At 41.8% G+C, this 15,013-nt stretch overlaps 1 protein-coding gene across 1 annotated transcript in view; it reads left to right on the forward strand.

The window, feature by feature from the left end:
• Nucleotides 1–15,013, forward strand: part of AMBRA1 (autophagy and beclin 1 regulator 1) — a 127,370-nt gene that overhangs the window by 66,069 nt on the left and 46,288 nt on the right. Inside the window, exon 11 of the mRNA XM_009277524.1 lies at nt 7,657–7,767. Coding sequence (XP_009275799.1) covers nt 7,657–7,767 — 111 coding nt within the window. The remainder of the gene's footprint in view (nt 1–7,656; nt 7,768–15,013) is intronic.

The raw sequence follows: 15,013 nt of genomic DNA on the forward strand, positions 1-15,013 counted from the left end.
TTTAATTCTGAAAAACACTTTTCTCTTGTAGTGTCAGTTGCTTGGGAGCTGATTTCAAATGTATTATTTTACTGATTTTTTTAGTAGATTGATACAGACCTCCAGATGGAGAAATGACTGTAACCCAGATTATTGTTTCTCCTCACACCGACAAGGTGAAGTTGTCTTTATCTCCCCAGTGTTTTCCAATAAATAGGTTTCTGACTCCCATGCCAGGGCAGTAGCTGATGGCTCTTACAGCAGATTCTGTAAGTATCAGAGGATTTTATGGTGTATGGAATAATAGAAATTAGGAAGAAAGCGTAAACTCCTTTCTCCAGTGCTTTACTCATTGTTTTTTGTTAGGGCTTCTTTATGCATACAGACAAAATCATCTAAAAGGCTGAAAATACGCAGAAAAGGTCGAAAAAAAAACATTAGTTAAATAAAACGCAGATTGGAATGTATTTTTAGTGCTTGAATATTTTCCCTAAAAGGCTGTACTGTAGGAAACATGTTTTACTGCTTGAATCATGTGGTAGTATGAGGCATGCTTTTAACACATGCTGCTGTCACATGGAAATAAAGAAATTGTCTCAAAACAAGCAACAATGTCTGCAGAGACTTCCTTTAACAGCTACAGCAGTTATCTGACTGGAAGACTCCAGCCTTGACTCCCCTTCCCAGCAAGGGGCCCAAATGAGGAAGGAGAAAGCTTTGCTTTTTTTTTTTTTTTTTTTTTTTTTTGCCCACCCACTTCCCAAACAACTTGTAAGCTGTTTCAGCCAACGAAAACAGATGTTTCTTTCTGTTTCCATAACCTTTTCCTGTCAAGCTCTTTTAATGATACAGCATCTCCACTTGCAGGAAGATTTCTCTTGACTGTCTAGCCTGATAACATTTATTTCCACCTTTGTGCTTCATGGAGCACCTCCATCTCTTTACATACCAGTCCAGTACTGTACCCAGTATCAGAATTCCAGGAGTCTCATGGTGGTCCCTAAACAAATGGGGTTTTGCTGTTTAAAATGTGTATGCATGTGTGCCATTACATAGTGTAAAGCAACCAATATAGTGGAGCCTTCCCACAGAACTTCCCATCCACTGCAGCTAAAAGCATCATAAATGACAAATGAGAAAACAAACAGCTGAGCCTAAACAGTCCTTGTTCATAAAGATTTTCTTATAAAGAAGAAAATTGCACTTACCGGCTTCATTTGAGTTGTACAAATGTAAGAGCACCACTAAGACTTGCAGCTCTGCTTCTTTTGCAAGCAGGATTTGAGGCTTCAGTTCTCTGGTGAATTGTACTTACTACCCTGCAAGAACGAACTTTTAAACTATGCAAAATATCCTCTGAAGCATAAGCTAAATAATTATATATCAGTAGCAAGATACAACTATTACTTTCTGTTCCATTGCCAAAGTCAGGCTCTCACTTGTCTCTTTCATCCCTTCTCCTTTCCAGCAGTTGTTGAGCAGTTATGTAGCTCTCCACTCATCACTAAGGTGAGGCGTGAGTAAGACACTCTATACCCACGGTTCAGATGGTATTTGTTTACCTTTTTTTTTTTTTGATGGCATGAGAGATTATGAATCTTATGGATGAAAAATAGTATGCAAAAATTGTTTTAAATCCTGACAGACTTTCGTTGTGGCAAGGCTGTACTTGAGCTGATGATTGGTAGTGATTTAGGAGGTAGAAAGAAGGAATTTCTTCCAATTTATTTGACTGGGTTTTTTTCTATTCAGCAGTGCATGTCTGATATTGGATGGTTGCAGAAAGTTCTTGGCAAGTTGGAGACTTAGGCCATGATCTGTCACTAACAGTAGCTGAGAGGGTTGAGGTAGCTGCAGCAAGGAAATGAAACTGCTTGTTCCTTATTGGTCACCCTGAGTAGGATGAGGACTTCCTGAACAGTGACATTTGCTTGCTCCAATGTGTATATGCAAAAGCTGTAAGATACCTTATTTGTCACCGAGGGGAGTATAGGGTTTTCCTCATCAGAGAGGTTCTATGTGAATATTGCTGGCTCAACTCTTGCTGGTTCTGGAAACTCCCCATGCTGTTTCATATCTGATTTTCCAACTTCCATGTGTAGCAGAGTGACATGAGCAGGGGCATCTCTATGGGGTGAACAACAACAGAAAAGCGGGAATTCTCTTTCTTAAGGAGAAAAATTATCGGCTTGCTTGGTGAAGTGCAAACAATTCAGAGAAGAGGGGAATGCATTTGAAAAGGACCTTAACCTCTTCTGATTTCCCTGAGGGAAAACTGGACCCTACCATCAAAGACAAACGCTTCCCAGATGCATTTCTGTATTAATTGTTATATGATCAGACAAAGAAAGATCTTTAACGTCAGGAAGGTAAGATGTCAAGGAGCCATCATGACTGTACTGGGGATGGAGGCTTTGGGCAGGGCATCTGTTCATTTATTGTTTGTGTTTCTTGCAAAAAAACTGATTTCCTTTTGAAGTCTGAAACTTGTGGCTGGAAAATTCCCTTTCCTATATGTTGCTTGCATTGTTCACAATGTGAGTGAAACCCTTGGGCACTTGACTGACCTCCTATTAGGATGCTCATCTTCACTACCTGCACCTGAGGCCTGCTCAAATTCCCATAGTTGATAGGACTGTGGAACTCAGCATGTTAAGCATTGCCCCTTTTAAAAGGAAATTTTGTAATAGGAATGAGCATGAATGGGAAATTGCATTTCTTCTTATTTTGTACATCTGGGGTAAAGGAAAAATAATGGCCTTTTGAAGGGTTCAGCCTTCAGAGAGCATAGACCTCTTTGGGGCTTTCTCAGTTAACATCAAATCTAAGATCCCTTCAGTGCTTAGCATATGCCAAGCTACCCTTAGTAACATTTTGTGCATCGATTCATGAAAATTGTTTTACTTCCTATTTACGGCTTGCTGGTACATTGAAAAACAAGCAAAATGAATCCTTGAAAATACCAGGTTGCTATGTGTACTGTTTTGACAGCATTAGCACAGTTTTAGATAGTTAGCTCGGCCACTTCAAAGGCAGTGTCTTCATGGTATCCTGGAACAGATATTTGCTGGGACTTGTCAAATTCATATTCAGGATTTAATATATTTACTGTGATCAAAGGTAGTCCCCAAAACCAGGCTGCCCCATAAAATACTTTAGGATCGGAGATGCACAAGAGCTGGTTACATCTCCACTAGGCTTCAGGGATCAGTAGTCACATTTCAGCCGAATTCAAATTGCTTCAGAACTGGTTGAGAGAATCTGGTGTATTCTTGCAGCAAAGAGCTTTATCCTTGGTTTGTCAAATAGATTTGTCCTGTGTTTTGGGCTTCCTGGAGCCTGGATTATAGTAAATGTAAAACTTGTCAGCTGTGATAGATCCTTTCTGCAAGTGTAGGATAACCTCAGTATCATTAGCCACAGTTACAAATGGGCTTATAAAGAGGTAATTACTTTTCAAAGGTACTCATGCTTAAAGATGCAAGTACTAATCTAGGGGGAATTTTATACCAGGGCTTAATCACTGTCTCAAATTGAGTCACAAATTAGCTCAGGGACTTCTCCAGCTTCCTCAAGCTTATCCATAAGCATCTTAATAAATTTTTCTCTCACTATGAGGGGACCTGCCAGACACTAAAACCTTAAGAATAAAGGACCTAGTCTAGAAAAAAAATTGAGTTCTGGTTTCTGTTAAATACATGGGAAGGAAATTCCCATAATATGTAGATGTTCCATACTCTTGAAACTTGTACCCCAAAGCCTGTGCAGCTCTAGAGTATTAGCTCTTCCTCTGAGAGTCTGATAGTAGTAGTCTGGAAGTATCCTGCTCTTCACTGAAGGAGTGCTGGAGTGCCACGGAAGGTGGTTTTGCACTGCTTTTTTCCCTTTCAGTCTAAACTCAGACATTGGCTTGCATGGCTTGATTCATAAATGAGCAATAGCTGACTGGCAAAGGTTCATTTCTCTACATGCCAAGATGAGTTGGACCCTCTGAGGGGATTGATGCTGATGGATAAATATGTTACGTGTAGGTGGCCTATAAGAAGAGATTTGAGGATTTTTTTTTTTTTAAGTCTTTGTTAAGACTTTTTCCCCCCCACTCTTTAAACTCTCTTGTCATGTGCTGAGTGGGGGTGGATGGAGATCGGGGCGGTGGGGGGAGAAGGGGGGGCTGCTGAAAGCATTTATCTTCATTTCTGCCATCACCCAGTGTTTATTACGCAGTGATAGACAGACGCAGGAAAGCTGCCAATCAAACCTACGTTCACTGCATTTCAATTGGCCTTCGCTTTGGATTTCAGCATTTTGAAATCTACATCATCTCTGCAGTAAAAGGTGGTTCTGTTCATGGGAATGACAAGCCTGAGACCCTCTGGTACCCACTGCAGTCACTTGTGATCCCATCAAACAGTGGAAGACCCAGGAATCAGGACAAACTGTCAAGTGCTTGGTGAGAACTGTTGCTTGTAAGAGCTGATCTGCTGCTGCCCACATTTAAGAAGCTGAAGTGTGTTGTTTGCCTCCATGTTGCACTAGAACTTAAGAGGCAACAGCACCTTCTTCTGCTCTCACCCAGGCTGAAACCCTGACTGGGCAAAGCCAGCTGAGGATGAGTTCTCACGCTGCACAGTGAACAAAAGCTCTGTAAGTTTTCCACCCATGGTCTCAAATCTTCCCTATCAACCAATGGAAAAAGCGAACAACAAAGGTTAGGATAGCATAGTTGTGTACTGGGGGGGTGTTTTCCTCCCTAAATTGAATGTCTGAAATGTTTGCGTGCTTTTAATCATCTTTACTGTAGGACAGTGCATGCATGCATGTGGGAGGCTTCTGGCAGGATTTGTGATAGGAATGTTATTCCACTTTGTTATATGTAGCTAGATATAATTTAATAATTACACTTCTCAATTACATAATTAGTATAAGTAGAGGTAATTACTTAATAAAAACATGTAGATCATGGATTTGCCATTAGTGTTAGGCACACTGGTTTGGAGCCTTTGAGAAATGGACCAAATCCTTCTGAACATGCACCTTTCACTCTATGAACCTTGTTCCCTGGGTCCTAATCTTTTTGATAAAGGTGTCTGTTACCTGAAGCACTAGCATTAGTTGACAGCTTTTGCTGGCTCTGAAATTTGTGCAGGGCTGTCCTGTAGATGGGGAGGTATTGCTTTTTTCCATTGTTACCTTTTCTGTGTAGGATGTGACTGCCTTTGGAGGTGAAGGGGATGTGAGGTTTAAATGAACACCATAACTAACTTGAAGGTTCTGGAGAAAGATGTGAGAAGACCAGAATCTTTACAGAAAAAAAAAATCAAAAACATTTGCCAACAGCTTTTTTATGGTACTTGTAGCAGTAGGTGCAACAGTTGTATGAGCCAGATGAATTTTCTGTTTGTGGAGCAGTTGGTGATCTTGCTAGGCTTCTGTGATGGAGAGGGAACGCACAATTACTCTCCTAGGGTATGTTATTCTCCAGTTTATACATTACTTGCTATACCTACAAAGGTTGTTCTCATTGCAAAACAGGTGATGACTTTGTAATGTTTATCTGTAATAAGATCAATATTCTGGAATTATGTGCCCTGAGTAGTACTTCTGTTGCCTGTCTTTGCAGAGTGTTTCCTTGTCTGACTCAGTCCTGTAAGGCAGTTGCTACCTAGTTGGTGATGTTAGTTACTGTCTCCCTGCAGGAAGTCCCACTGCTTGAAATTTGTAAATTTAAAGAGACAGAAACTAGTTTTCTGTTCTCCACCTGGTGGCTGGAGACAGGACAGCAGAAGAGCTGCCCTCGTGTACCAAACCCGGGCTTCCAATGAGGAGACTTTTAAAGATGAAGCAACATAAAATTTAATTGTCCTTCTTCTACTTCTGGTTGCAAAATGTAATTTCATTAATGCATTGAATCTGCTTTCTCCAGAGCATATCTTTTTGTTCAGAGGAGCCCTTTGTTTTGGGGGATATGGAGAACAAGGCCTTGGGCATATGTAAGAGCAATGGAAATTTTCTTAATTCTGCTCTCCAAGTGATATGTGCGTGTCTGACAGAGGCAGAAACGGAGACTGAGCAGACGTACGGTGGAGGTTTGTTGATTGCTGGAGGCCTGGCACAGCTGAGTACACAGTGTAAAGCTGGCTGCTCAGAAGTCTTGCTCTTGGCGTATTTCTGAGCTTTCTCCAGAACCAAAAATCAGGACTCGAGACAGCTTATTGATGGAAAGAGGACTAGCAGCAGCCTTCTTGGCACTGGTCTAGAGTTTGCTTCCCTACTTTGCCCTGCCCCACCTTGTTCTTTACTTTGCAGAGAAAACATAAACCGTGTTAGTATGTGTGTGTTTACAGGCCTTTTTTTTTTTTTTTTTTTTAAACAAGCCTGAGTGTTCTGCTGGAATTTGATAAAAGTAAAAATCCAGTCACCCTAGTCTCCTCATCTTCCTCCACACCACTTTCATTTACTAGCAGTTAGCAAGCTTTTTAGCTCTCTGCGCAGGCAGCTGGCTCGCTGTGCACTGGATAGAGTTGTCAGTGATGTCTCTTCCACTGTTGCTGCTGTGGCAGTAGAGTCCTGAGCCAGCCCTTCCGGGAGGGTGAAGCCACTGCCTTTTCTGTGTGCTTCCCACTGGAGACAGCGTGGAGATGCTGAAATCCAGACTGTGTAGACTCTGGAGGCTGTGCTTTTCCTCATTTGTGCTTGGGGATGATCTTGTTTTGCTCTCCCTTATCAAATTCTGTTACCTTGAGTTTCCCTGGGTGCCAGCATGTGTGTGTAGTACAAGGGCTGCATGTATATGAAGGCCTTAGAGACTGCAAATAGCGTGAGATTTTTGACTCTAGTACTATTATGGGAGAACGGTTTCTTCTCTCTACTTGTCTCCCTAGGGTTTGCATTTAATGCCTCTGAGCTTTCTCAAATGTATGCTGACTTGAGTTACCAGTAGCAGTTCCTTTCTGCCTGGAAGATTATGTTCTTTGTGCTAGTTTCTGAAGTACTCTGCTTAGCCTTCTGCTTTGGGCTGTTGCCCAAATCCTTGGGTGGTTAGCAAGGGTCATGTCATTTGCCTGGAGTCAGGGCAGTCCCTGCCTGCTGCAGGTTGGGCCACCCAGAGCAGCAAAGGGCCAGCTTGTAGGTCCTCCTTGCTAATATTTTGTTACAATCATTACTGTGTGACAAATATTGTAGGCAGCCTGTATTTTCTGAGTGGAGTTTACAGTAGTAGGAGGGATTATGTCCACAAATGTGTGTGATTTGCCAGGGCAATGCTTTTCCTTAGTATGTATTCTGGTCTGCCTTCATAGCTGTACTAGAAAATTTTGGGTCTGTGAAAGTACAGCTTCGCTAGTACCAATAAGTAGAATGCATTTGCACCAAATGAATTGGTTAGGATTCCTGCCTTGTGAGTCTGGGCAAGTCTTATCTTTCATCAACTTTCTTTTCTTTCAGAAATGTGTTGCAGGGAGGTGCTTTCCTATTAATTTCCTGTGCTCTGTGGCTTATTTAGGAGGTGTTGCCATTTCTGTAAATAAGTTGGGTTTTGTTGTTGGTTTTTTTTTTTTTTAAGAATCTAGAGTTTTGCTTATAGGATTTTGAAAAGTTTTCTATGGTTTTGTCTCCCCAGCTCTTTTCTGGATAATCTTCTGGAGGTTAAATTGCTAATTATTTCCCCCTTTTCTGTAGGCGCTGTGATTGGGGATGGACAGTCAGCTGTGGCCAGCAACATCGCCAACACAACCTACCGGCTCCAGTGGTGGGACTTCACTAAATTTGATCTGCCTGAAATCAGCAATGGTAAGCTGGAAAGGACACCAGTACTTTCTTTTAAGTCTGCACCAACCAGAGCTACCATAAGCTCTAGGATCTTCCAAAGGTAGCTGTATGTTGCAGTCCTTGGGTTGCTTGATTGTCTTGTTGCATTGGGAACTGTAAAATGCTGAGCCTTTTAAGAAAGTTGACTAAAAGCATGCAGAGCTGTTCCTGTTCTGTCTAGCTTGTATATTCTTGCTATCAGCAAATCCATGCATAAATGGGGCTTTTTTGTGAGCATTCTCATGGGAATATACAATCCTCTCAGAAGAATTCTGTATCCAATCTCCTCATTCTTTTACCAACAAGTTTCTAGAGGGGTATTGTCTTTATACCTTTATATTAGAACCTGCTAATAAACTGGGTCTGAATTCTCCGAGTTAGTGACATTAGTGTGGGTTAAAGTGCTGCAATACATTTTGGGAATGGGGGCTCTGGTCTGTTGCTTACTACAGTGTTGCAAGCCAGGGGAAGTAAATGTAGCTTCTAGCCATTTGCAAAAGCAGTGATTCGTCCCATATCTCAGGTGAAAGCTGCTTCTAGGTCAAGAATATGAAAAATATTGCCTATTTATTTATTTATTCTCTCCTTCCCTTTGTGAAAATTAGACCATACTTTTACGTATGTTCTATGGCATAAGCTAGCTCTTGCACTGGAAGAGACTTCCTTATGCAGGCACAAGAATGTTTGATGCTTGTGGTCAGCATCAAGGAATGACTTTTGGGGGGCTAAAACTAACTTGACTAGAAAGGCTATTTTTAACCCAGAATGGTATACTCGTATAACTTGCTGTACAGCTGCAGAAATATTTGTGGCAGCCTGGGATGAAAATAGGAGGTGGATATTCATGAATGTTTGTACAATGATTTTTAGCTTAGGCCATCTCTGTGCATATGTGAAATTCATTGCTTGACTTCTCAGCAAAACCAGATTGGGTTCTGCTTTAAGGGACTGACTTCTTTTTAGGGAGACCAGAGATTCTGTTTTCAGGAAGACTTCTGCTGTCACAGGTAGCCACTGAAATGAATTAAGAAAAAGTTTCTCTCAGTCCCAGCCCTGTCTGTTCTGCAATTCTAGAAATTATATATCTGACAAGAGAGGTCTCGGGGGGGTACTGTCCTATTGCTTAAAGAACCCACAAAAGGAGCACATGTAGTGACACCACAGCAGCAGAGATGTGGGGAATTGAAATTATAGAGTCACAGAATGGTTTGGGTTGGACCTTTAAAGATCATCTAGTCCACCCTGGCCCCCACCGTGGGCAGGGACGTCTTTCAATAGATCAGGTTGCTCAAAGCTCCGTCCAATCTGACCTTGAACACTTGCAATGATGAGGCATCCACAACTTCTCTGGACAACCTGTATGGGGCCATTTACCAGTCCCTGGGAAATCGGAGGAGCTGGGGGAAAGCCACCAGTAGCCCATCCCACTACAAAAAGCTGTCTTACTTTATCTCTAGGGACGACACAGTATCTGGTGTTTCTGTCTTATCTCCTTCCTTCACATTGTATAGAATATTGTGGTGTGATATTTATAGCCTGGTGGGAAATAAAAGCCCTGCTTCCAGACAGTAGCCCTCGACATTGTAAAGGGGGAAGATGCTTTATATTTTGTCCTGGAGAACCATTCTGTCTCTTGGGAAGGAGCACACAGTGTCATCTTGAAAGTAGAATACTGTGTTGAACTCGTGTGCCACTGCTTGTTAAGTGCCAAACTTTGTAGTACTAGTGTAAGGTTGTAGGCTGAGGATCAGTGCTCAAGGCGAAGTTTTGCCACGCGGTGGCAATGCTTTCCGTGGTCCAGTCAGACTCTGGAACAGAATAACGATGAAGTCAGAGGGGGAAGCATCTTGCTGCTGACTTAAATTCTTTGGGACTTCTCTGCAAGCTTGTCAAGTATTTGAAGAGTGCTACAGCTGCTAATAGCTTTTTTTTGGGGGGGGCCTCATCTGGCTGCTGAGGAGAAGGCTGCTGATTTAAAAAAAAAAAAAAGCATAAGGTTTTTTTATAATTTATGGAATCCCATAGAAAAGAAGAACCATCTGCTCCTCAAGACATCAATATTTCAATCTTATCTCTCTCCCCTACCAGGACACTTCCATTCTGAAATAGCTTCCAGTTAGCTGGAAATTGGGCTATGGTTTCTGTTGTCATTGTGCCCTCCTTGCAGGCGGGGTTCCTGCTACAAGCCCATCCCCAGCCCTTTTGACTCCCCACTTTGTGCTTGGTAGTACTTGGCTTGTCCATCTTTATTTATTACCATTTGGAAATGTTCAGTTTTACTCTGCTTCTTCCTTTTTACATTCTGAGCCCAACTCTGGCATTTCTAGGTTGTTAGCCATATCTCCCTCTGCCAAGGTCTAGTAGGGATGTATGAAGTCGTAGCCGTTGTGCTCATCCTACAACAGGTATTTGCCAAGCTTGACTAGGCACAGAACAAAGGCAAGCTGCAAGTTTGACAAGGTGCACAAATTTGTAGAGATACTGTGAAGCTGAATGTGTAACAGTGGAATGGTGGGTTGGAGGAGTTTTTTCTGACCCTTCACGATGTTGGAAATAAACTATTTTCCCAGTAAAGCATGTGACCTCAATAGCTCCTTTTTTTCCCATCATTTGCTATAAATCAGAGGTGGTCATGTGAGAGAGTCTGCTTACACAGAGAGGACTATTGCACTTCCTGGGACTGACTTGAGCCACAAGTGGTTTGGGAGTTCAGGCAGATGAAATGATGCAGCTGAAGTTTGGGACTGCCTGCCAGCTCCACTCTCCATCAAAGAAATGACTCTGTGGCCAACCTCCATCTCCGAGCAGCTCTTCTTCCTGTTACAATTAAACAAAGAAAAGATAGTTTGGAAGTAGGATGTTTTCCACTGAAGCGGATGCATCTGAGCAAGTGACAGCAGCATGATTAGCACACTCCTGTGATCTCAGTGGCTGGGGCCCAGCACCCTTCAGAGCCCTGGGCTCAGGACTCGCCTCTGCAGCAGCGACCTCGTTAACACTCAATCCAGCAAGCATGTGAAAGAGGACTCCAGCGGTCTTGGGGAAATGCTTTGCAGGGACTTGTGGGATTTTAGTCTCTGCCCTGTCTTTCTCTATTAATTGCAAAATGGAAAAAGATGGCTTCAGATTTCTTCTCTCCTTTTGCCAGTTTTGCTTTTAATAACTCTGAAATGAACATGACCCGGTCTTAAACTGTAGTTGTCAGTCATATCAGCTTTGGGGTGGGGAATTTATTTGGCAGCAGAGACAAGCTATCTCCAGCATTTATTTAATATTCTTCTAGTAAGTGTTGCAGATCCTTAAAATTTCCCACAGCTAACAGGTAAGTATTGAATCGGTGAACAGTGCAGAATATAGCCTTTCCACAGATAAAATATTTGAAGGTTTTGTCTCTTGTTTATATCTCTTGAATATAGTTTCTCTCATGCTACTCACTGCTGGTTATTTCATTTTCTAGCCATTGTGGCTGAACTGGTCTAGTTCTTCCACATTTAGTCACGCGTCAGGAATTTGTCCTGTTCTAACATTGGCTGTGAGTTGAGGAAGGTGATTTGATCAATACTTAGTGATCCACAGTGGGATGCAGAAGAACTTAAAAGAAGAGAAGGAAAAAAAAAAAAAGCATACTAAACAACATATAAATAGGAGCAGCTGTTAAGAAAGTGTCATCCTTAAGGGTGGCTAGAAGCGGGTGGTGCACCCATCACCTTTCCTTTGGCAAACAGTGCTGTTGCTGCTGGCGTTCCAGGCCTTCCCCAGCTTTAAGCATAATCATGCTGTAGGTGTAGGCGCTCCAAGTTGGCACAACAGCTTGATTAATTTGTTCTCTGATGTTGCTTTTGATCTGTTCTGTCAGCTCGGTGGCTGCATTAACAACAAAAGAAAACAAGAGATGAAAGGGCAGCCTTTGTTGTAAATGGTTTTCCAAAAATAGCAATTTTTTTCCCTAGAATCTTCTATATTGGCTTTATTTTCATAGATCAGGCCTCAGGCTCAAACAAATCAAATAGCCCGTGGCTTTGTCAAATGCATGGGTATCTTCATCCTGCCAGCATCTTGGGAATCTCTTAGATGCTGTTCCTTAAAATGAAACCTTGCTGAGATCTCCACCTCTCACATTTAGACTTTTTCTGTTGGCACAGTAGGCTCTCTTGGTTCTAGGTGTAAGTGCTACCTGAGTCCCTCAGCCTTTGTAAATGAGGGAAAAGCAAAGAACCACAATGCCAGCATGAATCAGATCTTGAAAGACTGAAATAAAGGGCGCTCTTTCTTGTTCAGCGCAACTTGCATCTGTGATGTTTTATGTTCCAGGCACACATTAAGGGGGAAAGATAGTTCACTTCTGGCAGGGGAGCTCACATCTGTTTTGCTAAGAGGCATTCACCGTATCCAACAAACTTTAGAAAGAACAAGACATGCAGTCATGTTGGCCATCATTGTGGACTGCTCACCAAAAACTTCTGTGCTGGAGGGGTGGGTGGGAAAAAAAAAAGGAAAAACTGTGTGGATAGAAAATGAGTGATCATGTGCTATGTGATAAAGAGACTCTTGGTGACTGGTGATCCAAACCCAACATTGTTTTAAAAAGACATATAGTAAATGCTAGATGAGGAAGAGGATTAGAGACCTGGAAAGGAGAAAAAAAGTCATGGAACTGCAAGGATATGTACAAGTGTTGTGGTTTAACCTCAGTTGGCAACTGAGCACCACACAGCTGCTTGCTCACTCCCCCCACCCCCCCGGTGGGATGGGGGAGAGAATTGGAAGAGTAGAAGTGAGAAAAACTCATGGGTTGAGATAAAAATGGTTTAATAATTGAAATATAATAATAATAATGTAGTAATAATAATAATACACAAAGCAAGTGATGAACAGTGCAGTTGCTCACCACCCGCCGACTGATGTCCAGGCAGCCTCTAAGCAGCGGCCCCCCCGGCCAGCTTTCCCCCAGTTTATGTACTGAGTCACATGGTATGGAATGTCCCTTTGGCCAGTTTGGGTCAGCTGTCCCCCCCTGTGCCCGCAGCCTTCTCAGTCGGTAGAGCATGGGGAACTGAAAAGTCCTTGGCTAGTGTAAGCACTACCTAGCAACAACTAAAACATGGGTGCGTTATCAACATTGTTCTCATCCAAAATCCAAAACACAGCACTGTACCAGCTACTAGGAAGGAAATTAACTCTATCCCAGCCAAAACCAGGACAACAAGACATGGCAGTGTCCCTGAATCTGTAAATGGTACATAAGAAATACAAGCATTTCTTACCTTACAAAAAAAGATGTGGGGTTCTTTTCTTATGAAAGTCCAAGGTTGCATTAGATTTAAAAAATCCCCAAACTTTAAAAGCTGAAAAGAGACATGGATTCTATAGACTATGATTTTCAATAGTTATAGAAACAAGGAAGAAACATTGCCTGTGCCCAGAGAAATTGGTATCTGTCCCCTCTAAAACTTCTTGCACCTCTCTGAAAAGCACCAGGAGTTCATCAGTACAGAAGGGTCCCTGGGCTAAATGACACCCATACCTTTGGTCTGATGAAGCAAGTATACAATCTTGCTACTTCCAATACTGAGCATCAAATGACAGTAGAGAAACTGTGGCTACCTCATGGAAACTGCATCCTGAGCCCAGAGATGCAGAACAAAAACGCAGATATCTAGCAGAATAGGAATGAGAGAGAACAGTTCTTAGACCCCAAAGAAAGGGACTGGACTATATTTTCTCTTCTAATAATCAAAGTTTTTTGCAGGGGCGGTGGTGAGGGTGTGTTTCTTAGTTGTATCTCTGGCAAAGGCTCTCCCTGTGTAGTGTGTAGTTTTGCTCTGTTGCTGGCCTTCTTTCTTGGCTCTCTTTTAAGTAGTTAACTCAGGTTTGGCTGGGAGAGTCCCAATATTCATCTGTCCAATAAGTTCCCATTCCCCTCCCTGCCCCCACCCCCCCCTTTTTTTTTTTTTTGCAAATGTTTAGGTCACTGCTGATTAGATTACAACTACAAAGGAATTGGTGAGAAAGGACCCCCTTAGCCAATAAGTATAGCTCTCTGCTGTCTTCGGCAAGCACATCCTATAGTTCTTCTTATTCTGTCTTAAAATTGGTTAAATTCGTTGCCCCTTTCACTTCTGTTGAAAGACTGTTCTAGAATCTTGCTATTCTGGTAGAAATCTTCAAATTTCTAAACTTAATGGCTGCTTTTACCCACTTACTCACCTGTCAGCATTATTTGTGAAGAGAACTGATGTTTTTCTGGCACTTACTTTCTGGTATTTTTTGTAAAAACAATCCCATTTCCTCACAGTCTTCTCTCTTTTTTTTTTTATTATTTAACATAAAATACGTTTCATTTTCCCCAGTCATCTTCCTAGCTCTTTGCTGGACTTGTTACCATTTAGGGTTTAATCTTTCTTGAACGTGGCTGACCAAAACTGTGCCCAGTATCCTGCTTGTGGTCTCAGCACAAGGTTGTATATTAGCACTGATATTTCTATTATAAGTGTGCTCCCTACTGCAGTGTAGGATTGCCATCTCTTTCACTGTTATGCGGGTGGATAGCTCAGTCTTTGCTATGATCACCAAAGCTGATTCTCTCTTGTTTCCAACTGAAAAGCTCCTAGGTAAAGCAGAAATTTGTAAATGTTAAGACACTTTAGAATTCTTTCATTTCACTTCTGTTATGTCTCTGTGTATTTCAGTTCACTGTGCGGTCTGATCATGCTCTGTTAATGAAATTACCCAACTTTATCAACAGAATTCGTTAACCAGCTCCACTGTGTGCCTAACTCATTGCTAAAGCTAATAAATAGGACTGGTTTTGAAATGAGTCACTGAAGAACTCTGCAGGAATCCTCCCAATTTGACAGGGATTACAACAGTGTAACCTGTTGTCATGTATCCTTTAGTTAGTTCACAGCATATACTGCAGTTCTTGTGTTGATGCCCATCTTCTTTTGAGATGACATGAGTATTTGAGTGAAGCCTAGATTAAAAAAAAAGGGGGGGGGGGCAAATTTTAATTCTACCTTTTTTAAAATTAGGTAGTATAGTCTTTAATCCTTATTTTGTTGTCTTTCTGTTCAACTAGCTTCAGACAAAGCACTCAGGAATTTTGTCATCTTACGGACTGTCTGTTCTTTGAAGGGCCATGTGTATTTTAGATTATGTTATTATAGCACTGACAGTGACTACCATTATTTACCTTTTTTCTGTTCAGCACCTTTCTGTTTATACTAGG

This window comes from Aptenodytes forsteri, unplaced genomic scaffold (assembly GCF_000699145.1).
Source record: "Aptenodytes forsteri isolate BGI_AS27 unplaced genomic scaffold, ASM69914v1 Scaffold146, whole genome shotgun sequence".
NCBI lineage: Eukaryota > Metazoa > Chordata > Aves > Sphenisciformes > Spheniscidae > Aptenodytes > Aptenodytes forsteri.